The sequence below is a fragment of the Struthio camelus genome, chromosome 1 (genome assembly GCF_040807025.1).
Source record: "Struthio camelus isolate bStrCam1 chromosome 1, bStrCam1.hap1, whole genome shotgun sequence".
Lineage (NCBI taxonomy): Eukaryota > Metazoa > Chordata > Aves > Struthioniformes > Struthionidae > Struthio > Struthio camelus.
In genome coordinates, this window is record NC_090942.1 from 125,692,515 (window position 1) to 125,719,820 (window position 27,306).

At 41.1% G+C, this 27,306-nt stretch overlaps 1 protein-coding gene across 3 annotated transcripts; it reads left to right on the forward strand.

Moving 5' to 3' along the window:
• On the forward strand, positions 1 to 27,306 carry RRP1B (ribosomal RNA processing 1B). 3 transcript variants are annotated; one of them, XM_068915469.1, is made up of 17 exons: positions 43 to 236; positions 549 to 563; positions 4,787 to 4,869; positions 5,800 to 5,857; positions 6,651 to 6,736; positions 7,787 to 7,848; positions 11,894 to 12,023; positions 13,533 to 13,597; positions 14,156 to 14,319; positions 14,929 to 15,023; positions 15,876 to 15,973; positions 16,823 to 16,842; positions 17,235 to 17,360; positions 18,155 to 18,894; positions 21,823 to 21,969; positions 22,757 to 22,823; positions 23,955 to 27,306. In XM_068915469.1, exons 1-17 carry the CDS (start codon positions 104 to 106, stop codon positions 24,143 to 24,145), a joined length of 2,280 nt encoding a protein of 759 aa, XP_068771570.1. In that variant the 5' UTR covers positions 43 to 103; the 3' UTR covers positions 24,146 to 27,306. The 3 variants fall into 3 exon arrangements, with proteins under 3 accessions (XP_068771579.1, XP_068771570.1, XP_009677832.2); XM_068915478.1 differs by lacking the exon at positions 549 to 563 and having other exon boundaries at positions 1 to 236; XM_009679537.2 differs by lacking the exons at positions 43 to 236; positions 549 to 563 and adding an exon at positions 1,038 to 1,195.

The window sequence follows — 27,306 nt, forward strand, 5'->3', positions numbered from 1 at the left end:
CAAAGCGTGCGCCGGGGGCGCTGGTGACGCCATCGGGCGGCGCCCGGCAGGAGGGGAGGAGAGGGGAGGGAGGCGGCCGCCGCCTCCGTGGGGCGCGGAGACCATGGCTCCCGCCGCGCTGCAGGCGCCCGAGATCCAGTTCGCGCAGCGGTTGGCCGCCAACGAGAAGCGCGTCCGCGACCGCGCCGTGAAGAAGCTGCGGGGCTACATCAGCGTCCGGACCCAGCGCCCGGCCGGTAGGGCCCAGGCGGCGGGCAGGGCCCGGTCCGGTCCGGTCCGGTCCGGTCCGGTCCGGTCCGGGGGCGGCGGGGTGCAGCGCTGGGGCCGGGGTCCAGGCCCAGGCGGCGGCGGCGCTGCTCAGGGCCGGCGGTGCCGCAGGGAAAGCGGCGCCTGTTTGAAACGTGCCGGCATGGCGGGGGAAGCACGTGTGGAGGGAGGGCCGGGCGCTGCCTCCTGCCTTCCGGGGTCTGGTCTGTCACCACAGTGCCGCTAGTTTGTTTTATTGTTATTATTATTATTTTAATTTTTACCCGTGTGTTTTATCACAGCAGGCGTTTTCGGTGGTGAGTCCGCAAGCGCCGAGCTCGTTACCGCCGGCCCCGAGCGGGGCAGGAGCTTTCTGGGCCTCGCTCATGCGGTTTCCCCGCGGTGGCTACGGGCGAGCCGGGCTCCGTGCCCCGTCAGAGGGACGGCGGCCCCAGGCAGGACCTGTTTGGCGGGGGGGAGTGTTGGTGGCGGCAGGGACATCGGCAGGTGCGAAGCGATGCAGCTCAAGGCCGCTCGTTCACGGGAACAGGATGTAAATGCAGTGAGCGGAGCTGGACTGAAACAATCCCAGTGCATGGAGTGTATAGTTTTTATTCAGTGCTACGTTGACTGGTGAGACACTGACTGCTTGGTTTTGTAGCTGAGATTCAGGAGCATTGAAGTGAATTGAGGAAAGCTCAGAAAGGTTTTAGTGGTTGCATAATTGCAAGAAATTCATAGTTACCTGTTCAGATTATCCAGGTCGCTTGTTATCTCTGTATCCATGGTATCAATAGTTTTATTACAACAGAGTTTATTCGCTTTCACAGAGCTCTGTACTGCTGCCTTAGAACTCGGACAGCTTGGGTCCAGCTACACTTACTGGCCTTGGCCTTGCTAGTCTGAAGCACTCTGTGCCTTAGGATGCCTGCTATAGGAGGCTCAGGAGGTCAGTCATAGCACTGTGTGAATGCATGGATCCAGCTCAGTAAACTCTCCTTCTGCAATGATAAGGGAGCACAGCGTGGAGATGTCTAAAAGACTGAGCTTTCTGGTTTGCATTCTTCAGGGCACTATGTCGCAAGCTGGATGCGATACAGGAGTTGAACTGGTTAGGTGCATTGCAGAGCACTGTGTCTGACGTAGTAAACCTTCCCACAGTATTTGGGAACATGGTACTGAGATGTATGTGTACGTGTTCCATTCGATTTGGAAAGCCAGCCTGGCACCCCGAGAGCTAAACTGAAACTAGAAGGCTGGTTGAACTCAAGTTAATTCCTTGCAAAGCTGCTGGGGGCTATAGGTTGTTTTCTCCCTTTTCCCTCTTCCCTTTCCAAATAACATTTGACATAGTGGCTGATCTTGGCCTCATCTGACAGAGGCGAGAATACATAAGAACAGCCTTACTGGGTCAGACTAGAGGGCCAGGTAGCCCGTTATCCCATTTCTGGCAGTAGCAATAAATCTGGGGGATGTGTAGGGAATAGTAAGAACAAGCAAAATGTACATTATATTCCTCCCAAGCGTTTTCTGACCCTCCAGCTATTTTTGGCTCTGGAAACTTCCTAAGCTGGATGTGGTTTCTGTGTATTCGGTAGTGCTCTGTGCCTCTCATTGCAAAGTGCAGATTCCTGTAAGTTTGTGAAAGTTACCTGCCAGGTGGTGAGGAGAGTCCCTTTATAGGGTATCCTAATTGAGGGAAAAGGTTGCAGTGTAAGCTAATGCCCTAACACATTGGGAAACCACCACAGGGAAATTGTCTGTTACAAGGTGAACATTTTGCATGTTAAAGTCAACCCACCATGAAATGCAAATGAGTAGGAAACCAGGGTGATTAATTTGCAGTGCTTCTAAATTTACTTGCTTTAACGTACAATTCAAACTAATAATATTAGAACAGTAGCTAACTTCTTTGGACTTGGGAAAGAAGCCTTATGTTCAGGATAGAGGCTTTTTTAAAGTAATATTTGAATTAGCAGATTTATTTCTATGCATCCCTCTGCCAGAGGGGAGGCTCCCAAATCAACATGAACAATCAAAAACATGTTAACTTTTGAAGGAGCAGGTGGAGTTATCAGTGACATTCGCCTCAGTGAAATGTTGCATAGCCCTTGGTAGGCATTCTTCCTGTCTGTCCCGTATGGTCTGTGCTAAGTTTGCATCATGGGTCATGTTGTGGAAACTTCTTTGAAGAGCTAAAGCCTTCTTGATTTTTAAACACAAAGTTATATTCTGTAGAAAGCATAAAGCTACTGAAGCTCTGAAACCATTGTGTGTGCAGGTGAACCTGGATGAGTACATTATTACTTAATCTGTTCCTTTTTTTTCTTGTTAACTCATTCTTCTTAAAATCTTTACCTTGAAAGAGAAAGTGTACTGGGCTGATAAGTGGAGGGTCATATTTTCTTGTATCTTTATAGAGACATCAGTAAATGAACTGGTGAGAGAGTAGTAACTTAAAGGCTTTAATACAATAGGAAGGATTATTAGATATTTTCCTGTCTGATAAGAATAGGGTTACTTGGCCCTAGATCTGTAAAGGATTTAAGTATGTCATTTCCACTGAAATGAACCTTTGTAGCTCTGACTCTTGTATCTAGAGTAGGAAAAACTGCAGCAGTTTTAACTATAGCAGTGTCAAAATAGCATATTTCCCAAACAAGAAGGATAAGAAGGCTTGCAAAAGCAAAGCGTGTCTTCAGGGGATGGTTGTCTCTATCTATAGTGGGTGAGGGCTTGCATCAGCAATGTTGCGGAGTTACAATCCACACCTTAAAACCAGTATCTTTCTCAAGGTAGCTTTGAACTAAAGAGAGCCTTCGGTTTTGCACAGTGTGGTTGCTAATATAGTAGGTTCAGGTTATAAATTAGCCTCACTTGAATGATGATCATTTGCCTGTTGTGGGTGGTGGCAACAGGGCGCAGAAGATGGAAAATACACTCTTGAAAGTACTTTTTGAGTGATTAGGATAAGAAACTTACTCTAGAACATTAGATCAGTGTCCTTTGCCAATTGGACAAAGGGCTGCCCAGGAAACTTTAAAAAGAAAAGCCCTCAATGTATAAAAAATGACCATGTGGAAGTCTGTGTTCCTTAGACAAGAAGTCCTCTTCAGCCATCTTTATAGAGAGCAGCTGACATCTTCTGGACATGAGCCTGATGCCTCTATAGAGTTATGCTGTGTATGAGGTTAAGCCTTCCTCTTATTGCTACCTGTGTCACACATATAGGTGTTAATAAATATTATTAATTTTCATATTTCAATAAATAGTAGATCAATAAATCAAAACCGCTTAATATTTGATCTTAAATTCAATTTACATTTATTAGTAATGTTATAGTTAATACTTACGGGACATATTGCTTCCTATATAGCATTTTGCCTATTTCCTTTACTCAGTTTTACTTCCAATGTTTATAACTAAATGTGTAAGCTGTTTTAAAACACTATAGGTTAACAGTTTTTTTTGTCTGAGTACAGAATGATGAAGTAATGGTAATTGCTTGCACATCATTTGATCCCAGGAGGAGATACTCAATTTAGACTTAGGTCTCATTTTTTTTGTTTGGCAGACTTAGGACAATTTTCCAAGGAGACAGTGATCTTCGTGGAGCAAATTACAGCTTACTGAAGATGACTACTCTTTTTAACGTGATTTTCTTGAAAGTACTCAATAGGCCATTGTTTGAAAATAGCTTTAGTAGTTTATTGTAGCTACTTTATATGCTGCTATAATTTTACCTCTCAGAACTGTATTTGGCATCATTAATATTCTAGTCTTCAAAACATTCTTGAGTAACCACTTTTGATAGTAAAACTCTATTTTCCATGTAATTCTTTCCTTCTCCAATTTTCCTTTTCTAACTTTCCTTCTCAATTTTTGACAAGAATGGAATTCTTAACATTGTTAATACTGAAAAAAAACTTTGCTGATAAAACTGAAGTGATACTGTACCTCAAGGCTAGCAGTAATGAGAATATTTTCATTACAGATGCTTAGACTCTTTGATCATCTATCTTAATTTAATAAAGAAGGAAATTTGTTGACTGTCAGAAGCTTTATATTGTCAGAAGACGCCCCTAGTGTAAAAAAAAAAAAAAAAAAAGAAGACTAGTGGTAAAGTGAGACTTAAGGAAAAAAAGGGGAGGGGGAGGCATTGTTAAATCAGTTACTATCCTGGGGTTGCACATGGCCTCTCTTGTAAAACTAGATATGTTGCCCTCATTAAAAATAACTCTCTGACTTGGTGCTAAAGATATGTCAGAGGAAACAAGGCTGAGCTGGCAGAAGGATTTATCAGAATTGCCTAGTGTTCATCTCATCTGTGATTTCTTTGAAACCTTTACTACTTACGATACAAGATAGATGCTTAAAGGCATGGGATCACTGAACTATGCAAAGTAGCCTTCCAAGCCTTCTCACGTGTCAAGAGAGTAAAACAAAACAAAGAGGAGAGCAGGAAACAAAGAACTGCTTGAAAATATGTTGGCGGAAATGTGGGATTTTTCTTTTTATTCAGACTTCTTCTGCACCGTAGGTGGCTTCAGCCAGGAAGAGCTGCTAAAAATATGGAAGGGACTGTTCTACTGTATGTGGATGCAGGATAAACCTCTGCTACAGGTATAATTGGTTTTATATTTGCCTGAGTGGGTCTCTTCTAAAATATACTGTGAGGACATAGTAATTTAGAATGATGAAGAAGACCTTAGTGAGTCTTGCTTGTTTTTTTTTTTTTCCTGCCATTCATGTGTGGCATACATGACAGAGGTGAGCGTAACTCAGTGATCCTCACCACAGGACCATAAGCCTAAATGGCATGGTGTTTGGAATCAGCTTTTCAAAGGAAGGGGTGGGTGTTTACCTTCCAAAAACAGAGCTGAACTAAACGTTCTCCTGCACATTGATTTGGTGGGATGGAAACAATAACACGTTGCCCTTAATTGCACCTGCTACATATGCTCAACCTTTAGTGAGCCTACTTTGAAAGTTTTTCATTTTATTTTCTTTTGTCAGTACAAAGAGTTTTGTAGTGTTTCATTTACTACTAACTTTTACTTCCTCTCCCACTTTGTCACCCTATTTCTAAAGATAACCAGTTCTGGAGTACAAAATTTTTACAAATCTTAGTAACCGCACTTGATCAGTTTTCAAATTGCTTATCCGTTTGCATGAACAAGGTTTATCTCATAAAAACAACAGAGCGTTCCACATATGAGTAAGCTGTATGTAAAGAGCACCCCTAAAGTTTTACATCATTTGTAAATTCAAATACATGGGCTTATTCTCCACTTAACTTTTTTTTTCTGCTATCAAAAAGATGATTTATGGAGAGATAAATGAACAGGGCTTCATACCCTTGAGTCTTCTTTTCCAGCTAACCTAATCCCAGTGGAAGGATTGCTGCAGTACTAAAGCAATTGTTCAGAGATTATTTTTAATTTTAGGGGATATTTCCTCATAGTCATACTTCTTGCTAGTTTTTAGTTGCATGTTTAATGAGGAGACCAAGCTCTGACACATGCTATACTAACTACATTTATTTACATTTAGGAGGAACTAGCAAATAATATCTCACAGCTTATCCATGTGATTCAAAATACAGAGGCTCGTAAGTACTATTTCATTATCTGTTTTTTCTCAATGTACTTGTATGATTGGAGGTTTTGAGTCTGCTGTCACAGTGCCAGAGTGGAGACAGACAGATATGAGTGATTCTTTCTTTTTTTCTTCTCTTATTGTTGAACCAATGCATGTGGTTGCATGAAAGGAAGCATCTAGGCTCTGGTTCAGACGCAGTTTGTTTCTGGTTGTTGCTGGGTAAAGGTTGCATCTGCAGTATGATAGAGCTCAGACTTTGCCGGGTGGATAGCAAAGCGAACTTGTCCCCTTACTTTCCCAGTCTAGATCTAGATTCTAGATTTATTTGTTCTGTCTACTTCCTAATCAAAAACAACCTTGTTTCTTTAGGTGTTAAGCTCCTAGTATCCAAAATGTGCTTCAGATGTAGCGCCTGATTAATGTCAAAACTGGCACGGGTGAAATCAGTGCAGAATTGATGGGGTGCTCTACCTTGTGGATATCTAATACAAAACATATACAAAGCTTAGTATTGGTGATTTGTGTTATTACAACTGTCCTTGTAATTACACCTGTTTTTGAAGGTAGCTGTGTGCCTTTTCTTGTGTTGTTCCGAGGTTTAATTAACCTGTCCTTGCAACTATCTCAAGCGTGTCTTCCCATGCCTCTAACCCAGTCCCTAGGCAAATCATTAGGGAAATGTGGCTCTTTTCTAGGCTGAAGTTTTCCTGAGATTCTTTTGGGTTAGCAAAAGAAACCTTTGTGCTGGCCATGCAGATTTGGTCATGACTTTTTTTTTTTTTTTCCCCCTCTCTCTCTTATAGAACACCTGTTCATTCAGACCTTCTGGCAAACTATGAACCGTGAATGGAATGGGATAGACAGTCTGCGTCTTGATAAGTACTATATGGTAATGCTAACTCTTTTAGAGATCTTTTCTTGTATAAATAGTGGTGGTGGGCTGGAAGGCAGTTTTTTCTGTACTTATGTTTATGAATATTGTAACAAAAGACATACTTGCTTTAAAGACTTTCACTCACCATCACAAATCTAAAATTAATTACGGTTTATGTCATGCTGCAGGTGCTTTTTATTTGCCTTGCTTCATACCATAGTGATATTTCTCATTGATTTTCATACAGAAAACTTGGAAAAGAAGCAGATTTCATGCCTAAGTGCTCTTGTTGCGTATAAATACTGTGACCATGGGCACTGCGTCAACTTCAGTTGTTTAGCTCAGACTATGTGCAGGCTTTTTGATAGTTCTGATATAAAGTAATTGTCAGTAGAAGCAAAACGTTTCACCGCTGTAGTACATTCCGCTTTCAGAATTCTTTCTATAGGAAACACTATATTAGAAAAGGTAGTAAAACCGGTGAGAGACAACTCATAGAAGACCTGCCTTTTTAAATAACAAAATCAAGTTAGTCTTTTTATTTAAAAGAAGTTAATTGGAAGTACATTCACTGCTGTATTTTGTTTCTCAAAGTTAGCAGAAACCAAATATTTCAAAAAGTGAAGTGTTTTGTGAATCAGTTTAATACAGCTATTTTATATATGGTTTTCTCTCTTAGTGAAAGTTTTAGTTCACTTAGGCAAACAGTTATTGTTATCATCTGTCAGGTGCTGTTGTTTCCAGTTTCTTTAAATTGTGATTTTTTTGGTAGATTTGGGAGCACTTAATGAAGAAATTGGGGTGATGGGAGCGGGGAAAAAGCTGAACAGTAGAGGTGGTCGTTGATTTTGCTTGACTTGGGATATGATGATAGCCCGCTGTCTTTTGAGCTTCACAGCATCCCTCTGCCTGATGTGACAGACAGGTTTGTCAAAACATTCGTGTAAGGCAGCTTTCCATCTTGTGTTATGAAGAGCTTTAAGGAGTAAATTCGTATTACAGTTACAGTGGCTCTTTTATCTGTTTTCATGAACACGTGTAACAATTTTTTTTTTTTTTTTGCAGCTAATCCGTATGATCTTGAGGCAATCCTTCGAAGTGTTGAAAAGAAATGAATGGGATGAAAGGTAAGTAGATTTCTGAGTGTTAAGGAAGATGCACAATTTACCTCTATGAAATATATTTTCATTTAGTGTACCCTTTTTTTCCATGGATGGTGCTGTCAGGAGGTCTTAACACAAAGGTTTATTTGCTGTCTGGATCATCGCTTATGCTGTCTAGTTTGAAAAGAAAGTAGATATTACACTTTATTAAATTAAACTACAATTGATAACTCTTATGTTCACCTAAGCAGTTAAGTGTGTGTTTCACAGTAAGGAATTTGAGAAAGTAATTTACAACCTGAACATGGGAGTTTGTAATGTGGTATTCCAAGGAGTCTTGAAATCTGAGATCCCCAAATGTATAATGGGTATTGCCAGGTCTTAGTGACTTAGCTAGGAGAACTAGCAGCGGTATATCATCTGTAGGCAGCTTAGACAGCAAATCTAGAACGTACAGAGAAGGAATATTTTGTGGTTGTATTGTTTTTTTGGTCAGCTGTGACTTGGGTATTTTACTGTGCTTAATCATGGTGACTTACGCTTTGATAAGACAGAACTAGGAGTTGCTCCTTCATTGTAAACTGGCTTCCTATTAGTTATGTATGTCAGTGGTTTTGTTTGCATCTCTTCCACATCCTATCAAATAGAAAGCAACTGCAATCTTACTGCTCTGTCTAGAGCTCTGGTACTATTTGTAAGCTTGATCATTTTAAACTGATGAAGCGATTTAAGTCTTTTTTAATTAAAAAGTGCTTGATAACCTAGTGGCAAGGTTATTCCTTTCTTGCCTTTTAGGATGTGAAATGCGTATAAGCTTATTTTCGTGGAGACAAAAAGGACTGCAAAGTTGAAGTATATGCCATCCCCTCTGTTCTACTTTAATTTTGCATTCTTTGAATCATGCTCCAAGATATCAGAAAGAATCAGGCCTGTGACACGTTAACTTTGCAGATTCTTTAGAACATATGTTCACAACCGGACCTTCCCATGGCTAAAACACATCTTGTGTTTAGGCCTAACACGCTGTATGGGACCTATCCATTTTTAAACACCGAGTCTGCCTTGCACAAACCACTTCACGCTTGTGAAATGTAGCAACTTCATTCTTGCCCATTACGTTCTTATATGTCTCTTCTATATGCCTTGGACAACAACCTACAGACTTCCCTTTTCTGCGTCTTCCTTGGCCCAGCCAACACAAGTCAGCGCTCAGCTGAGAGGGGCCACGAAGATGATTAAGGGACTGGAGCATCTCTCATATGAGGAGAGGCTGAGAGAGCTGAGCTTGTTCAACCTGGCGAGAAGGTTTAATGGGGATCTTAGCAGTGTTTATAAATATCTGATGTGAGGATGTCAAGAGAATGGGGCCAGGCCCTTTTCAGTGGTGCCCAGTGACAGGGTGAAAGGCAATGGGCACAAACTGAAGCACAGAAAATTCCATCTGAACATAAGAAAAACTTCATTGTGAGGGTGATTGAACGCTGCAACAGGTTGCCCAGAGAGGCTGTGAAATCTCTAACCTTGGAAATACTGAAAATCCAACTGGACACAGTCCTGGGCAACCTGCTTGGTCAGGCGGTTGGACCAGACGATCTCCAGAGGTCCCTTTCAACCCCAAATATTTTGTGATTCTGTGGGAGATGTCTGGTTCTTCAGTATACATTTGCTCCTCACATGACATTTCCAACTCTGCCAACTTACTCAAATTATTTCCTCTGTCATATGTGGCTCTGTGTTACTAGGTGAGTACAGGCAGAGTGCATGCAAATAAACTGGTGAAAGTACAGCCGCCTGCCTCTCTGTTGTTGAAGTTTTGCTGTGGTCCCAAGGAGTCCTTTCCTGGTACTAGCACTGGCTCCATCGTGCTACGCATTGAGGTTGTGATGTATTTTAAAGTGGCTTTGTATAATGTCATATTCTTTTGAAGAGCCCAGTGCAGATGCATTTGCTTTTCCTATAAGGGCCTGAGGTACACACAACTTAAGTTCTCTGTTAACCAGGTTGTTGGGCGTTTCATTTATTGGCTCTTTTTCTAAGTAGTCTGTTCATATCCATGTGCTATCACACAGTTTTCCATCTCCTTTGAATCATCAACGGTAATTGCCCTGGCTTCTTAGTGTTCTATTAAATACTCTTCCTTCCTTTTCCATCTGTCCTCTTCTCCTTTTTGTCCTGCTCTTTGAGACACTCCGTCTGGAGAGCTCTGATCTCTGACAGGGGCTCACAGGATCACAGAATGGTTTAGGTTGGAAGGGACCTCTGGAGATCATCTAGTCCAACCCCCCTGCTCAAGCAGCGTCATCTAAAGCGTGTTGCACAGGATCGCATCCAGGTGCATTTTGAGTATCTCCAGGGAAGGAGACTCCCCAACCTCTCTGGGCAACCTATGCCAGTGCTCTGTCACCCTCACAGTCAAGAAGTTTGTCCTCAGGTTCAGATGGAACTTCCTGTGGTTCAGTTTGTGCCTGTTGCCTCTTTTCCTGTCACTAGGCACCACGGAGAAGAGTCTGGCCCCATCCTCTTGACACTCCCCCTTCAGATACTTGTGCACATTTATGAGATCGCCTCTCAGTCTTCTCTTCTCCAGGCTGAACAGGTCCAGCTCTCGCAGCCTTTCTTCACGGGAGAGATGCTCCAGTCCCCTCATCCTCTTTGTAGCCCTCCGCTGGACTCTCTCCTGGAGTGCCATGTCTCTCTTGTCCTGGGGAGCCCAGAACAGGACACAGCACTCCAGGTGAGGCCCCCCCAGGGCTGAGTAGAGGGGCAGGATCCCCTCCCTCGACCTGCTGGCAACACTCTGCCTCATGCACCCCAGGATACCGTTGGCTTTCTTGGCCACAGGGGCACATTACTGGCTCCTATGGCTCTGGCCTCCTCTAATCTGGCTTCAGTGGAAGGATGGCCTGGAGCTCCTGGACCATGTTAGGAGGCAATGTGGGAAGAGAGAAATCATGGTTCCTTTCTTTGCAGCATCAGGCAGCTCAGGAGCTGCCTTCCCTTCCCAGGTGGAGCCTAACAGTAGCCTAGTGTGTCTTCTGTTTTTGTTCTCTTTTAAAATGCTTTTGAAGAAGCAAGTGTTAAAGTAAAATTGAAATTATCTTTATGTTTCTGGAATGCTTTAAATTCTCTGTGGAAGTGGAACTTGGGTTCTGGGCAAAATTGCAGGGAGCCCTTGCTGAATGCAAGGGAAGGAAGCATGGAATATGCAAAGCTTTACTTTCCTGAAAGATTGCAAGGCTAGTTCTCATAGAAAGAAAAGAAAAAAAAAATCACATGTGCTGCTTAAACTTACAGGATATGAGTGCTGGTTAGATGCAGCAATGACAGCGTGTCTCTTTGAGCCATGTGGTTCCAGCAACAAGATATGTTAGTGGAGAAGGAGTTACTGAACAGAGCTGCAGTCATGCTGTATTTGCATGGCTCAGTCGCTTCTGGTTCAAGCTACTGGGATGCTGATTTTGTACTCCGGACCTAGCCCTCAGTACGTTATTTAATGCAACTGCTTTGTTCTGTGGAACAGTGGGTAACGTGCTTTAACAAAGGTAAAGCCTGCGCAGTTGAAACGAGTTTGAGAAGGATTGGTATTAAACTTAACTTCTGGATGTGTGCCAGAAAAATCATCTCTTAAAGTGGGAGGGTGGAGGGTGCTGCCCATCCAGATGAATGGGGCGGCTGTGTCTTCAGGAATGCTCTGCTCAAATGGCAAAAGCCTTTTTGCCTGCTTGTCAGTTATATGGCACAATTAAGTTGAGTCCAAATTAAGGTGTGAATTTTAAAACCATGCAACTTCAACTTAGCAGATTTCCTGTGTAAAAAGTTGTTTTGAGTGGCTTGTCCGATGTTACGAATTCATCTAGACTGTGGGGAGTTCTGACTGGATGAGTAGAATATTTTTTTAAAGATGTGAAAATTGGTAGCTGAGTTTGTCTGAACCTTGCCTTTATTTCTTATAGGTGGTGTACAGCCATCTTAAGGAACTGGTAAAAGTAAATGACTTGACTCTGTGTTTAAAGCAAACAGAGCCTTGGCAATTGAAGTGAACAATTTGACTTTTTTTTTTCCTCCCCAGTTTGATTGAACCATTCCTGCAGCTGCTAATGAAAGAAGTTATGGACCCAGACAGCGATGCTCCCAGTGGGATAAAGTTCCATTTCATTGATATCTACCTGGAAGAATTGTCTAAAGTTGGCGCAAAGGAGGTTAGAACACACATTGTAATTCTGTTTCTTGATCCTCTTCACTTAGATGTGGCATGCATCATATTGGAAGAAATATAATTTTTGCATCATGTACATTAAACAGTTGTAAACACAACATAACTTTGGATGAGCATGAAGAAAGTGACTTATTACAATTTATGCTTTGACTTTTGTCTGTGTCTGCTTTTTAAGTGTATGTCTTAGCTTAGACAGTGAGAATATAGTAGTTTCCCTTAGGTTTGTGAGCATGGGTATGCTGATCCAAGTTCAGGTTGGAAATAGAAAAGTTTTATCGTTCTCACTTGTTTGTGTCAATAAAGGGCTCAGTCTCTTTTCCTTTGTGTGAACATGTTTGCCAGTCTTTGCTTTTGTGGATTTTTTTCCTTCAAAATACTGACATCAAGCCTGCTCTTGGCTGATGCTAAATAGAGGGAGAAAGTGAGCTTTCAATATCTGCTCATTGTTGCTTCGATCTGTGCACTGAGCAAGTTACCTCTCATTCAGATACTTATTTTGCTGATGCGAAGATCTCAGTGCCTTTCGTCTTTCTCTGTTTTGGATTGCCATCTTTTCCTGTAAAATAGTTGCCCTTGATTTTGGCTGACCTTACAATGTGGCAGAGTTTTGCAGCTGATAGCCTGTTGCTGCAGCTGTAACTGCTGAATTTCTTCCAGAGAGTATTTATTCTGTTACTCCACTAGAGTGAGCTATCTGCTGCCCGACGCGTGCATAGGTTCAGGCTTCTGCTTGTTTCTCTTCAGTTGTCTCTAAGAGATTGGGGCTGCCAACACATCTCCTAGCAGTTGATGAAATCTCGAGCAGGAACTGCTGGCAGTTTTCCATTTGTGTTCTTTGCAGTCATTACTGCAAGTGGTCCTGCCCTGCAGTTTTTGTGGTTATGGAGTGTGGGGGAAAAGATGTCTGCACAAAAGAAGTGTCTGTACTTGGAACCCTGATAGCTTCTGCAGCCTTGTAGTAATAGAAGTTTTATGCCACGACTAAGCCACTTAGAATGATCCAGGGAATTTAGTCCCCCAGGCTATTTCGAAATCCCAGCCTATGCTCATAAGTTGAGTTTAGGGAAGGATCTTTAGTACTACTGTAGCTGACAGTGGTTTTGGTCCAAGTTGGCAGGGTAAGAGAAACCCAGATCTTATTCACAGCTGTGCTACAGGCCTTCTTTGTGAAAGAGAACCACTTTATTTAACTTTTTCCTGCCTCCCTTGTCCGTATCTCAGATAAGAAGCCTCATTATATTTCTGTACTCTGGAAGTGAAAGTTTGCAAAACAGTCAGCATTTTATAGTGCTTCCAGGGAAGATCTGGAAGGTGCAGTAAGAGTGGTAAGCAAAAGTCACTGGATACTCATGTCAGTTGGAATGAGACAGTATGCTGAAAGATGTTGACGTAACTTCTTAGAGAAGATCCTCTTACACCAAATCTTCAAGGAATTCGAGTGGACGTGTAATATTTATGGTATTCATTGTTTTTTTTCTTTCTAATCATATAGCTCACAGCTGACCAGAATCTCAAGTTCATTGAACCTTTCTGCAAAATTGCTGCCAAATCAAAGGAGTAAGTTTACTGAAAGGGTAAATATTCCTAAGAATTAAGAAGTTCTGCACGTACCTCTCCACATGCTAATAAATGGACTGAAGAAAAGCCGTAGTATAACATCATAATGTAGAGAAAGAAGGAGGTTCTAATAACTATGTGAACAATCATTTCAAGATAACTTTTGCTTATCAAAGCTATAGATAAACTTTGTAGATTTATAAGAACCTTATTAACCTCTACTGGTTTGATTTATTTCTTCTAATGTGCATAGAACAGCTGAGCTGGTTAGTGTCTCTGTTATTGCAGCTGTAATTCAGAGCAGCCTGTAACACAGTGAAACTTGAGAGGGGAACATGGGCAGAACCACTGCTCAGCAATGATTATTTGTATTTAAAGGACTGCTGCGTAGAATGTAACAAGTTCACTTTCCTCATGTGGAAAAGTAGATGGTCTCCCCCTTCCTTCCTTCTTTCCCACTTTCCCTATGTCCCTGAAACATCCAGTTTTTAAATGTGAGGAGGGAGGGTGCGTGTGTTTCTTCCTTTCTACTCTCATCCCCGTTCTCCTGTAACACAGCCATCGCCTGATGCATGCTGTGGCCAGTGGTATCTTTGAGGTCATTGTAGATCAGTCACCCTATGCCATTGAGGACCTAATGAAAGAATTGAGTAGCAACAGTGATGAGGAAGATCTGTCTGAAGAAGACGAACAGGGAAATGAAGAGGTGCTTACAACCAAAGGTGAGGAGGAAGTGATAGGAAATGAACAGGAGCTTTTTAAATGGCCTTGTTTCTATTGGGCGGGATTCAAAAATCTATTCCGTCTCTTAAAGAAAGAAAAATTTCTTCTCTGAACCAGCCAAGCACATGTTCGAGGCAGCGTAGGGACAGCTATATTTTTTTTTCTTTTCCTCTCAGGTGTATTCAAACAAAGTGAGTTCACAAGAACACGTTACAAAAGTCATAGTGGTGTCTATAAAGCCAGACTGCTTTCTGTAGCAGTGCTAGATAATCCAGTCTGGCTTCTGGCTCTCAGATATCCAAGACTTTAAACAAATGTTTTTGGCTCTCTGTCAGAGTAGAAAAATGGGCTGGACAGGAGGGTTATCAATCCTGATGTATTCTGGCACGGATGCAGTAATTTTGAAGACCCCCGGATAATGCCACAGTTGTGTATTGTATAACGGTCCTGAAAATTGTTCTCAGTTTAATGGTGACATAAATTAGCTAAAAGTCTTGCCTCAAGAGATAGCATGAAGAAAAATCCCCTGATGTTCTGCCTGTCAGAGAATAGTGCTATCTCCGTTCCTACAAACTCAGCATTAAAATTCAGTCTTTATTTTATAATAGCAGACAGAAGTTCGTCGAGAAAATCGGCACAGAGCTCTGAAAATTCAGAGGATGTTTATGAAAATGCTGATGACAGTATTGGGCCTGTTCTTCAGGTTTGTGGCTTGCTTTCTTTATTAATGTACTCGTTCTCTTTTCTTTTTTCTGTCACTTTCACAAGATACAGAAATAAAGGGTGTTAATCAGACAATAAGATAGATAACACTATGAAAATTTCATCTTCTTCTGCCTTAGTATAAGGTAGTATTTATGTAATGTGTTCCTTGTGACTAGTTTATAAGAAAATAAATCCATGTCTAAATTCTAATTTCTTCTTTCTTCCTCCATACCTTTCCCCACCCCCAACCATTCCTTCCTGTTTACAGAAGTTCAAAAACATGTGACAAAAGCCAAATCACGCTCTGGGTGGGCCAGCAGTTAGCATAAGGTTTTTGACAATAGGAGCAGAAGTAGCGTGTGGTGGCACGCACAGGAGAGAGAGCAACGCATTGTAACTTGTATCTTCTGGATCCACCTACAGTGCAGTGGAGTGTTTTTGAGGGATCCACTGAGCAAGCATATATTCAAGCAGATATGCTTCAGCTTTCTTCTGTGGCTTCTAAGCAAGAGTTAGGTCGTAATATACTTTAAATTTGGCATTTAACTAAATATTTGGGAGAGTTTTGATGTTGACTGGCTTCTCTGTTGAATGAGAATTCAAGTTAGGAGCGTTTGGGAAAGTGATAGTGAATTCCACGGTTCTGTTAAATGAAGTAACCATCTGTAAAAGTCAGTATGTATTTGTGAAAGGGATGTACATTTTGGCAGAAAACAAGTATGGTGGGTTTAAAGGAAGTAGAATTATCAACATATAGATGCTACTTGAGATGTTTATAACATCAGTTGCATCGCATTCTCTTGCATGATAAGCTAACTAAGAAAAGCCATATCATACTTTCCTCCAACAGTTTGATTATAAAGCTGTTGCTGACAAACTCTTTGAATTGGCGAGCAAGAAAAATACACCTGCCTTTAACAGAAAGCGTCTGTACAAGCTGGTCAAAAAGTGAGTTATTTTGAAATACACCTTGCATGTGCTAGCTTGTCCTCAACAGCATTGACTTCATTTTCTGCCCGTCGTCTCTTGTCCTAGTAATGTCAGGGAGTTTGCGAGAAGCTTTTTGGCCGTATTCCAGCTATTAACTGTCCAGTATGTTTGCTTAAAAGTAAGCGTTCCCTGTGAGGACAAGCTCTCTATCCTAGAATTTTGCAGATCTGATATGGGTACCTTTTTCTGTGGAATTCTGGAAGCAATGCCAATTTTAGGTTTTTGTTCCACGCACTGAGAACCATTTTGTCCTATCTACTTACAAATGTTTGAAAATAAACTAGCCTCTGTGTCTTCAACAGACAAGCCACACTTGCTGCCTTCCATGGGAGCAAGGTACTGTTGACTGTAGTATGTGGTGCATGATAACTGCTAGGGAGCTCAAGTACAGGTGGTATTGGGGCAGGCTTATCTCACAGCCCTGGATAACATGCATATGGTATCTGTAGCCTGTGCTACTGCTGCTTATTGTTACTAGACACTGCAGCTAGCTCACGTATATGTACACTGGGTAGATTTGTACCTCAGGATGCAACCTGAGACTGTGTGTGACACAAATTGCAGATAGGAGAGAAGTGTTGAACTACTCTTTTCTCAAGACTGTTTCAGTGGTTTGAGTTGAGCTTTTGGGTTTTTGAGGCAGATCTCTCCTGGGATGAGCTCCTTATAACTTCCTGGGTAAAATGTATTGTTGCTGTTTTGACAAAAGTACAAGTAGTACAGTGGCACTGTGCTGCTAATGTTGTAATTGTTTCTAAAGCAGTAATACTGTTCTGTTTTTTCTTCTCTCTCCGGCCCTGCCTCCAGGTTCCAGGATTTAGCAGAAGGTAAGGACTGAGCATCCTAAAGAGACAATAGTTTCTTTCTGTTAACGGATACGTAATGCTCTCTGTACAATGTCTATTGCAAATGTCGTCGTCGTTGTTTTTAACATGTATTCTGAGGAGATCAGGGTCTGTTTTCCAAACCTCATTAAGACACATCTTGCACATTTTTGTGGGGGTGGTCAGATTCCCTTCACAATTCAAGGTACCCTGTACTTCGCCCTTAAAAGACTGATGATTGTTTTTACTTAAAAACACTGATCAGGAATCACTCCTGTTAGTTTCTACTAGGTTGAATGGGGAGTTGATTTTCTTTCTGAGAGTTGTGCTGTAGACGAACAGCAATATAGAAAATACCATTGGTTTTCAGATATCCTCTCCTTTCTCCTCAACAGGAATCTTCCCCCAAGATTTCCCTGAAGATGTTTCTACAGATGAAGATGATGATACATTCAGTAGGGGAAGGCGAAAGAGAAAAACTGTCAAGCCTTTGGAGAAAAACAAGTTGGAAAAAGTAAAAGGTAAGACAAGACCGATCTTTCAAGAGAGGCGATCTGCAACCACTTGCGTCATTTGGCAGTGTATCAGATGTCAACTATTTTAAAGAAGGCATAACCTGTTATTCAGGATGTGCTGATTTGTGTCACATAGCAGTGAAGGTGGAACATAAAATTAAGGTCTCTTTGAAAGTGGTGGAAATCTTGTCACTGACTTTGAGGCGAGAATCACCTCAGAAATAGCAGTCAAAGGCAGAATTGGAAGCAGTTGTTTGCATTACCTCACCAAGCAATTCCATATACTATAGGTAAACAGAAACATGTCAGTCTCCTTGAAATAGGGTTACTATTATAATGTAGGAATTTGGGAGTGTTTCTGGAAAAGTGGCTCAGAAAAGAGTTACTGAGAAGCACGTGCAAGGGTCTCTAGTATCATGGCTTTTACTGCCATAGCGTGAGCCTAGTCATACCCAAAATATCTCACAAAACTACTGAATACCTGAGTTGCCCTTCTGATTGGCTTAACAAGTTGATAATAACAGCTTTTTTGCAACAGTATCACTGTACAAAATAAGGCTACCCAAGGGTGTGGCTTAGATGTCAGCTGTGACGAGGTAAGATGAGCAAAATATGAATAAGGCCAAGGTTTGGGGGGAATGCACAGTTCTTGCCTGCTGTGGTAGTAAAACTGTTGCATTGGCTGATAGTGGGAAAATGGTACATCAATTTAAAAAAAAAAAAGAATAGTACTCAATTGCTGCAAGTATCTTTGTCTTTACATCTGCATTACATGATGTTCTTTTTTGATGTGGGTTCAGAGAAGGATGAAAAAGAGACATTAAGTGCAAAGGAGGCATCAGTTCCCCAGAAGAAGAGAAAAAAAAGGAAGAAGAGAGACAGTCCAAGCGCTGATTCTAGCACAGCTGACAGAAATTGTGAGGAGGGGATGACTGAAACATCTGGATCTAACATTTCCAACCGGTTGCCAGCAAATAACAAGAGAAGGAAGAAAAAGAAGTCCCTAGTAAATGAGGCAAATGAGACCAGAAACATAGCAACTGAGACCAGAGATGATCGTGATATCTCTGCGCAGGACACTCCAACTGACACAGATCAGAATAAAAAGATTCAGTTGAAGAAAACGAATGCAAAAGCGCAGAATGTTCCTGTAAAGCCAGTGTGTCAAAATGGACCAGCTAATGCCAGTGAGGCAGAGGATGCCAGCCCATCTGTCACACTGTTAACTCCTAAGGTTAAGAAAAAGAAACAGAAAGCAGGGATTGTCTTAACGAATGGTGATATCCTGTTGCAGCAGACTGACGTGAAATCTGACAAGGAGAGCTTGCGGGGGACCCTGTCAGGAGATGCAGACTCTGAATCTGCACCCTCTGGAAAGGTCAAATTGAAGCAAAAGACAGCACTGGGTGGTTTAGAAGGGACCAAGGTCTCCAGCCAGAAAGCAGCAACCCTGAAAAAGAAGAGAAAAGTAAAAGAGGTGCTAAGCTCTGTCGAAGCCAATGGAAGTCTTGAGACTGCATGCAAGAAAAGCAGGAAGGGGGTAAGTAGATAGGTCTGATTTTTCTCTGCCTTTCTATGAACTGCCAGGCCAGTTTTCAAATTTGGCTTTAGCTTTGTGAGTAGGAGGCTTCATGAGCCGGTTGTGTGCTGATGTTATCCTGCGCTGTGGCCAGAAAAATGGACTCTCAGCTCCCCAGAAGTCCACGCCCAAAGCCACATTTCTACACCTTCCTGTGCATGTGCCAGCTGTTCAGCCAAAAGAGCTCATCTAGCTGAAACAATGGTTGGGGGATTTTTTTCCTGGGTTAATTTTTCATTTTTATTAGATCTCTTACTGAGCTCGCTGCCTGTTCACAAGGGGCATGTTTTGGCAAAAAGATGGGAATGGGAAGATGGAACATCAGTTGCTCCTTTTCAGCAGCAGCACAGACTTAGATTAGTATAAGTGCCTTGTGAAATTACCTCTGTAATTTAAATAGTGGTTTCTCTCACTAGCTCACTTCTCCCTCTTCAGGGAACTATTAATGCTGTCTGAGGGAAGTATTTGGGTGAAGAGGGAACAAAGAATACGGTATGGTGACATTAAGTCGTTGCATGCTCACTTTTATGAATGTTCCAAATTCTTAGAAAGACCATACTTTTATCTATGAAGCTCTGATTGTAGTGTTCTTCATAAATTAATGACTTGAAGTTTGGGAGTAAGCTATGATTTTTCCCCCATCTACCTACCATCCTCATTTTCTTCTTGGCAATGAGAAGCAGCAGCTTGGTTTCGCTCAGCAATTTGTGCATCCGGAAAACGTTTTGCATAGTATATTTTCGTAGAGTGTCTGAGATAGTGCAGGGGTTCTTTCCTTTCCTGTCACTGAAATTCTTTTAGTTGTACATTTTCAGTGTACATATTTACTGTACATTTAGGGGATCAGTTATTCTTGGAAGTCTTGCTGACGTTCTCATGTTGGTGCAAAGAAATTGCATACAGCATAAATGAAATGCTATGTATAAAACATCTCAATCTTCCTCTGACTGAAAAGTCAGGTTGCACAAATACGTTTATGTAAGCAGCCTATCAACTCACCTCTGTTTGACTTAAGTTTAGAACTATATGGCTAGTTAAGTAGTGCAGACTCGTATATCAACCTGATATAACCGCTCCGCCCTCCAAGGGTGAAAAATGTGTTTCGAAGCATTGCTCAAAGTGGTGTTAAAACAGTTTTGTCATTCTCTAGTTTTTGATGATAAAGCACTGAGAGGGAGAAACACAGAACATTTCCCACTCCCCAGTATGCAAATAGCCTTTTTCTCACTGCAGAGCTTCCAAAGTGTGAACTGATAGTTTTGTCTCCTGTTTCCCAAATATCCCATATTGCGTATCACTTCTTTCTTTATCTGTAAAAGCTCAGTTTCTAAGAAATTATGATTATGCCATCCCCATCCCTTTTGAACCTGTTGGCCAGTTGCAGCCTAGTCTTGCAAAGATCTGTGGTAGATTCAAGATCAAGTTCCTGCAATCTTTGTGGCAAATTAGTTGTTGGCACAAATTAGCGTAGCCGCTGAGGGAAGGGCTGCTGCATGAGTCCAATAGTTGTCTGTTGGCTGGCTGGCCAGTAAGCACATCGGCTAGCAGGCCAGCCTCTCTAGGTGCAACTTCAAAGACGTTACAGGATTTGCTGCCTCTTGCCCAGTCTGGCTAGCTGTGCATGTGTGCATGCGCACATATGCTTGTGCGCATGTGTGCATGCTTGTACGTGTGTGTTGGGGGTTGGAGACATGGAGAAAAAGCTGGAAGTTATTTAGGTCAGAGAGTATTGGTGCAAGGAAAAAAGGAGCAGGGAGGAGGTTAAAACATACAAATATGGAGGAAATTAGGTTTTGTTAATTTTTCATTGCTTGAGAAATAATGCATTTGTTTTATGTCTTGGTTTTAGTTGCATACTGTTGATGTCTTGCCCAGAAAACATGCAGGGCATGTTTTGATTCTGGATTTCACAAGACAGCGCACCCACCCAAAGAATTAGCTTCAAATATTGGGGGGGAAAAGGAGAAAAATCAGACAAGTTCAGCACTATTTCACGTTTGGCTCCAGAATTCAGGCCGAGCTAATCAAGCTAAGACACTTGTGCTTTATTTAAAGCAGAAGTGATTTTCAAATTGAAAGAATCTATATGCTCGGGACATTTTGCAAAACATGGATGCAGGCTGCTTTAGGAATTTCTCATCTGTAGATTGCAGTAAAGCATAGATGAACTTCACTTCACAATAGCCCACAGATATGAGGGCCTACAGACCGCAGACTGGAAAGCACTGGAGCAGTGTATTTCATTTCTTGCACTGCCAGTACAGGTCCTGAGAATTGTCTTGTGCTGGGGAAAAGCATTGCCTTAAATAACAATAGTTGGTATGAATCTGAGGAGAGGGCAGCAAACTGGTAGCAACATACGTTAGCTCGTTTTCTGAGAGTGTACACAAACCTCATACTCTACGTAACCTTTTTAAAGTCTCCTTCCCAGTCTAAAGCTGAATTCGTTCATTTGTCTTATCCATCCGGAGGTAGTGCAGAAGAGATCTTGCCTAAAGACAGAAAAGAAACATCAGCACTTGTGTGCAGGAAAGCTGAGGTGATTGTAAGGCAGCCTTGTGTGCATGAAGAAAACAGTTTTGTTTGCCCTCTTGATTGGCCATGCAAGTGTTCTAAAAGTTCCTCCTTCCTTGCTTTGCGATGACCTCCCTATTCCAGCGCAGGAAGAAATGTGCTGAAATAGGAAGAAAAGTAAATATGTGATTTCAGTCATGCTTACTGCAAAATTAATTCCTAAGACTTAAATGGCGGTTAGCACATGTGAGTACCAGCTAGCTCTCAGCAGTGGTGAAGCCATGGATGGTAAGCTCTGAGCCTTGATCACTATACTGGGTATAGCTAGCTACTGTACTTTGTACTGAGAAGACTTCTTCACTTCTTCCTTTACAGGAAACCAGCACTGTTCTATCACCGTTAAAAAAAAAGAAAGCAAAAACAGGGAGTGATTTCGTTAAATTTGAAAAATCAACTTTACCAAAGCCAGTGTTCTTCAGGAAAGCCAAAGGCACCATCTCTTCCACCAGGGCCTCCATGCAGGTAATGTGATCCCACAGATGCCACGTGAAAGTTCACACTTGTGGGCTTGGGCAGAGCCTGGCTGCTGACCTCTCTTCCCTGCCGCATCTGAGTGCATGGCCTCGTTCATGCTCTCTTTTTCGCTCTGTATTAGTCTCCTAACACAGACACGGAAAACTGGAAATCTTGTTGGGTTTCCTTGCAGAGTCACACATGGCTCCAGAGTCTCGGAAAATAAGCTGGATGCATCTTTAAAAACCCTTCTCCCCCTCTCCTCCTTTAAAAAATAGCTTTCTGTTCAAGGGACACCACTCTGAAACTGCTCATTTCACGAAAAAACAAAAGGATAAAATAGTTTTCAGCCCTGCTAAGGGACTTTGAGCTTCCGTTTCTTCCCATTTGTGGAGAATGGTAACAGTACAGGGCTTTCAAAAGACTACCCCCTTTCTAAACCTTCCTAACATATAATACCTTTGCAAGCCCTCTTTGCACTTGGAGGCACGAGTGCAGTGGGGCCAGTGTGTTGAATACACTAATATCTTCTCATTTGTTGTCGAATTACAAAATGACCTTAGGGAGAGCATGCGATTTCTCTACAAATGGAATGCGTTTGCTTTTGGCTAGAAAGACAGTGCTGTCTGTCCTTCTGGAAGGGCCAGTACGTCGGCACTAGAGGATTGGAGGGATTCTAAATCAAGTGGAAAAAGTTAGGCTGCTTTACGTCAGTTTTGATGGGGTGCAGGTAAAAGAGCTCATAGTATTGCTACAGAAATCTAACTTTATTTGCTGTCTTTATTTTGCTTCATAGTTGAATAAGCTGCAATCATCTGTCTCCAAAAAAGTCACCTTTGGCTTGAATAAAAACATGACTGCTGGTGAGTCTGACATCTGCATTTCTTCACACGTTCTTTCTCATAGCATGAAAAGAGGGAAAGCTTATACACTCACACACACGTACTCTCCATCTGTCTAGAACAGAATGATTCTGATCTCATTTTGTCAGAATATGTAGTTGTGTATAGTTTATAAATCATCCCCAAGTCCCAGGCCAGGGTAGACACTGAAATTTAGGACATTCTTTCCAAAAGCAAGACATGCAAGATTCCAAGGTTTTTCATTATTGACTCGCAGATGGAGCCCTACAGATTGCACTCTGTTGCATTGTGTTTTCAAACTCCCTGTCCTGAGCCTCTTGTTCTGCAGGGTGGGTGCCTCTTAGGGAAACGTGTACTTCACATTCTTTACTGCTCACTTCTCTTTCCCAGCATAAAGATGCTGATGTGCCGATGATCTCCGGCTATATCATAGTGAATTTCCAGTTTTATCTTGGCTGCCTCTGATTTATGATAGCAATGCGTAAATATTAGTCCCACTCTGGATCCCACATGTAAGCACATAGTGTTTTCCCTCTTAAATGTCTACGCAATGCATTTATAGCAATGCATTTATTTACTTTTAGTCATTTAGTTATTTTTTTTCCTCTCTGAGGTGTGCTATAGGCCATATTCAAATGGAGAGTAGCAGGTTTTTCATATATATGTTATTTATGTTAGCATAACACAGCTGCACAAAGAGAACAGAAACACTTCTCTGCTGGCAGAGGTGATAACCATGAGCGTCCAGAACCATGCTGTTTAAGAGTAAGAATAGGCTGCTTCTTATCCATCATCTTCTTTCAAAGCAAAGTATGATGCTGCTCAGGATACCTACAACACTTGTTTCTGAGGAGCAGGCCAAGAGTCTCCAGTGGTCTGTGAAACCTGGGGAATAACAGTTCACAGCCCCTCTGTGGTTTGCAACAGACCTCATTCTCAAAGGGGCTCTGCTAAGAGATTCGTTTCACCACTCCATATCCATTTTTCTCAGTATCTTAGGTTTTTCATCTTTAGTGATGGACTTAGAGATCCAAAGCAGATTTCCTGGGTTGGGCAACTCCGCAGTTCATTGCTGGGCCCAGTTATTCCAGGAATTTTATTTCTTTAACTTGTTTGCTCATTTTTCAACAGAATTTAAAAAGACTGACAAAAGTATCTTAGTGAGCCCAGAAGGACCCTCCCGTGTGGCTTTCAATCCTGAGCAGAAACCCCCTCATGGGGTGCTGAAGTCACCCACAGGTACCCCAGCAGGAGGGCCTCAAGTGAAGAAACTGTTTACTATACCAGCTAAGAAGAGACCAACTGCTATGGACTTCTTTTAAACCAACAGAACAACAGAACTGGCCTACTTTTGTACAGGACATTTCGCTAACCTAGAATATTCTCTGGAGGTATTTTGAACTTTTTTATTTTTTTAAGTTAATATGAATTGTATATACAAGGTTCTGATTGTGACCTGGTACATTGCTGTTTTGACACCACTTCAACTGTATCTTGAAATACTTTTGTCTAAAAAAGAAGCAAAAGAAAAGGAAAACAATCCAATCTCTGCTCAGGTTTGGTCTACAAAAGGTATGGTCTCTGTCCATGTCATTCCCAAGAGACTTGTTCACTGAATTAAAGAGTTTTCAGGGCTAGATTGTTCTGGGGATTTTTTTTTTTTTTGAGCCAGTTTATGAAAACTTGCACTTCATGCTATTTAACTGTCTTTCATAGAATGGATATTAAAAAGAAAGAAGACAATGTAGATTTTAAACCTACTAGTTGTTCATGTATTTTAAAATTTTACCTCAACATTTTTCCCATGTCACCCTTGACATCCTGTTTATTCTTCTTCTGAAAAGAGTGATTACCTAGTGTCTCAGTGTAAGGACAGCTGAACTTGGGTAGTTCTACAGATAGTAAGGAAAGATTTCCTGGGATAAGAAATGCCTAGCTGCTCAGGTGATCCCTAATACAAGTAAACCTTCACGGTTGGTTGCCTTCTGGTTGAAAACACGCACACCACATTATTCATAGCAACACAAGTGCCAAAGCTGACTTACACTTATCATAATGTAAGCTGGCTTCTTCTCTATACTGTAACTGAAGTTAGGCTTTTCTTTAGCAGCTGGTGTCACCATATTTTAGCAGAGCTCACATCTCATTCACTGAATGAACCTCTGATTGTAGGAAAATGAGCTAGATCAGTGTAGTGCAACTTTGGTTATGATATGCATCTCTCTAAGAGCTTCAGTGTCTCTCAATACAGGGTAAAACTTTACAGCCCAAACAACTTGGTTTTGGTTTTGATGTAAAACCAGAAGAATTCTTTCTGCAGCATTTCCTTGTATTAAGTTTTTATTTAGATATTTTTATTACTGCTATGCATGGTTTGTTTTTTCTTTGCTTCTTTGGTAAAAAATGAGATATACTTCTGTAACAGACCATTAATATATTCTGAGGGGGAACTGTGAGGAAGGGAAGAGCAAATGTAAACAAAATCTTGTTTGATATGGTGTAGTAAGTACTTAAAAGACTTGCTTATGCCAATAACACAATGGCTTTGCAGCAGACCTCTACATTAGAGCTCAGCCTCAAAAGCGCAACCTGGTTCCAGAGCAAAGCTGTTCATTAAGTTTTCCACTGGTTACTTCTGGGATCCTATAAAGAGGAGTAGGCCTTTATCATTATCTTTTCTTGTGATAACTGGTAAATATTTAACTACTTCATTCAGCAACATTAAAACGTGTAACATAATATGTTTACATACTTGCATATTATTTTTTACCAGTCTTTGAATCCTACTGTCCTGTGCCACAAGGCTTCCCATCAGCAACTGGATTGAAACTGCTCCTTCATAGTTCATCTAGAATTTATTCAAAAATACTTGTGTACTTGCAGATTGCTAACTAGTCTCGGTTGCTCAGTTCTAATCCATGCCAGTTCTTCCTCTGAGTTCATGACAGTCCTTGGCTTGTGGTACTGCCATGAGAGTGTTAAAAAGTCATTTTGCCGTTGTCATTGCTCATTCAGAATGAAGGACTGAATTTCAGTAGGGTTCATTTCAGTTTGTATTGATGTGATTGATCAGTAAAGAACTCTGGAGAATGCATCTGATAAAATTAGTAATATTTGCTGTCTGAGCAGTTATTGTTTATTTTTTTTAATCTCATTGTATATTATCATGTTTTTTTCCTGACAAGAAAACGGTAAGTAGGATTTAACAAGGACTGTTCAATATGTTGTGCTGTTTATCTTGTATTGTGGGTAAGAAGTTTCTCGTGAAATATGCATAAAAGCATTTGTATGTGCATGGTTGTTAATGCATTATGTTGAAGATGCAGTATTCCTCCAAGGATATAGATGCAAACAATCAGTAGGTGGATCTGGTGTGCTTAGAAAAGTCCAGGATCCGGATGCATTTGGGGTTGGTTTAGGGGGTTTGGTTTGGTTTGATTTAGTTTTATTTTTGTTTTGTTTTGATAACCTGCAATGGAAATGTATTTAAATAGCTGTCTGGATCTTTTTCTGTTGGTTGTGGATCCTTTGACCGGTTGCTTGTCCAAATATTTTGTCACCCACAGTGCTAAATGAAGCAGGCAGAAATGGCAGTGAGTGTTTAACTAAAGTTGTAGTGATGTAATTGCTTTTTGGGATTCAAGCATACCGTGTCTGTGCCATGATACTGGTGGAACATTTTGTAAATATGCATGAGTAGTGTGTATTGTCTTCAGTGGTGTCTGGAGTTTCATGCAGAGCAACGTTAAGAACAGAATTGCCAGCATTGTCAATGCAGTTTAATCTGCATTGTTAGATTAAATATAGTAAATTACCCAGAACATTTGGGTAGCGAAAATTCCAGTAAACATTGAAGATTAAAAAAAAAAAAAAAAAAAACGGAGAAATAAATGCAGCATCTGGGATACCTAGCGCACGGACACAATGGTACTGTAAGGAGAGAAGTATCTGTAGGGGGAAAAAAAAAGAAGAACTGATCTAACTGGTTTAACTGGTTTAATGTCACTTCATAGTTTTTTTTCATAATTTTATTCCAACTCTGTAGCTGCCAATCATGTTCAGAGTTAAATTTAGGGTGGAGTTGATGTGTTCTACCTTTTAAAGGACAATATTTTGTAATGGGTGTCTCTCTACATTTTTGTTACGAATCTGATCAATTTTGTACTTCTCAAGCTCTAATAGTATATGATTCTTTATAGCTTCAAGAGAACTAAAAAGCACAAAATCAGTCCAGCAAGGAAGAAGGTTAAAATTATATTTAAAAATAAGGAGTATGCAAAATCTTTTACAGTCTATCAAAGCTTTGTGACTTGGAAAGCATCAAATGTCTTTTTTTTCTTTTGTTTCCTGTGCTTAGATTTAATTACAGGCAGAAGAAGAAAACATATGTGTCACTTTATGTACATCTGCAACAGCATTGTTAATACAAATATGGCGTCTAAACATTAGATCATTTAGTCTAATAAACCATCTTCTTTGTGGA

What these genes read in the sequence shown, in the direction of transcription:
- RRP1B (XM_068915469.1), top strand. Translation starts at nt 104, where the DNA reads ATGGCTCCCGCCGCGCTGCAGGCGCCCGAGATCCAGTTCGCGCAGCGG. An exon ending in GATTCAAAATACAGAGGCTC is followed by an intron (nt 5,858 to 6,650) that starts GTAAGTACTATT and finishes TCTCTCTTATAG; the next exon opens with AACACCTGTTCATTCAGACC. An exon ending in GCAAGAAAAGCAGGAAGGGG is followed by an intron (nt 18,895 to 21,822) that starts GTAAGTAGATAG and finishes CTTCCTTTACAG; the next exon opens with GAAACCAGCACTGTTCTATC.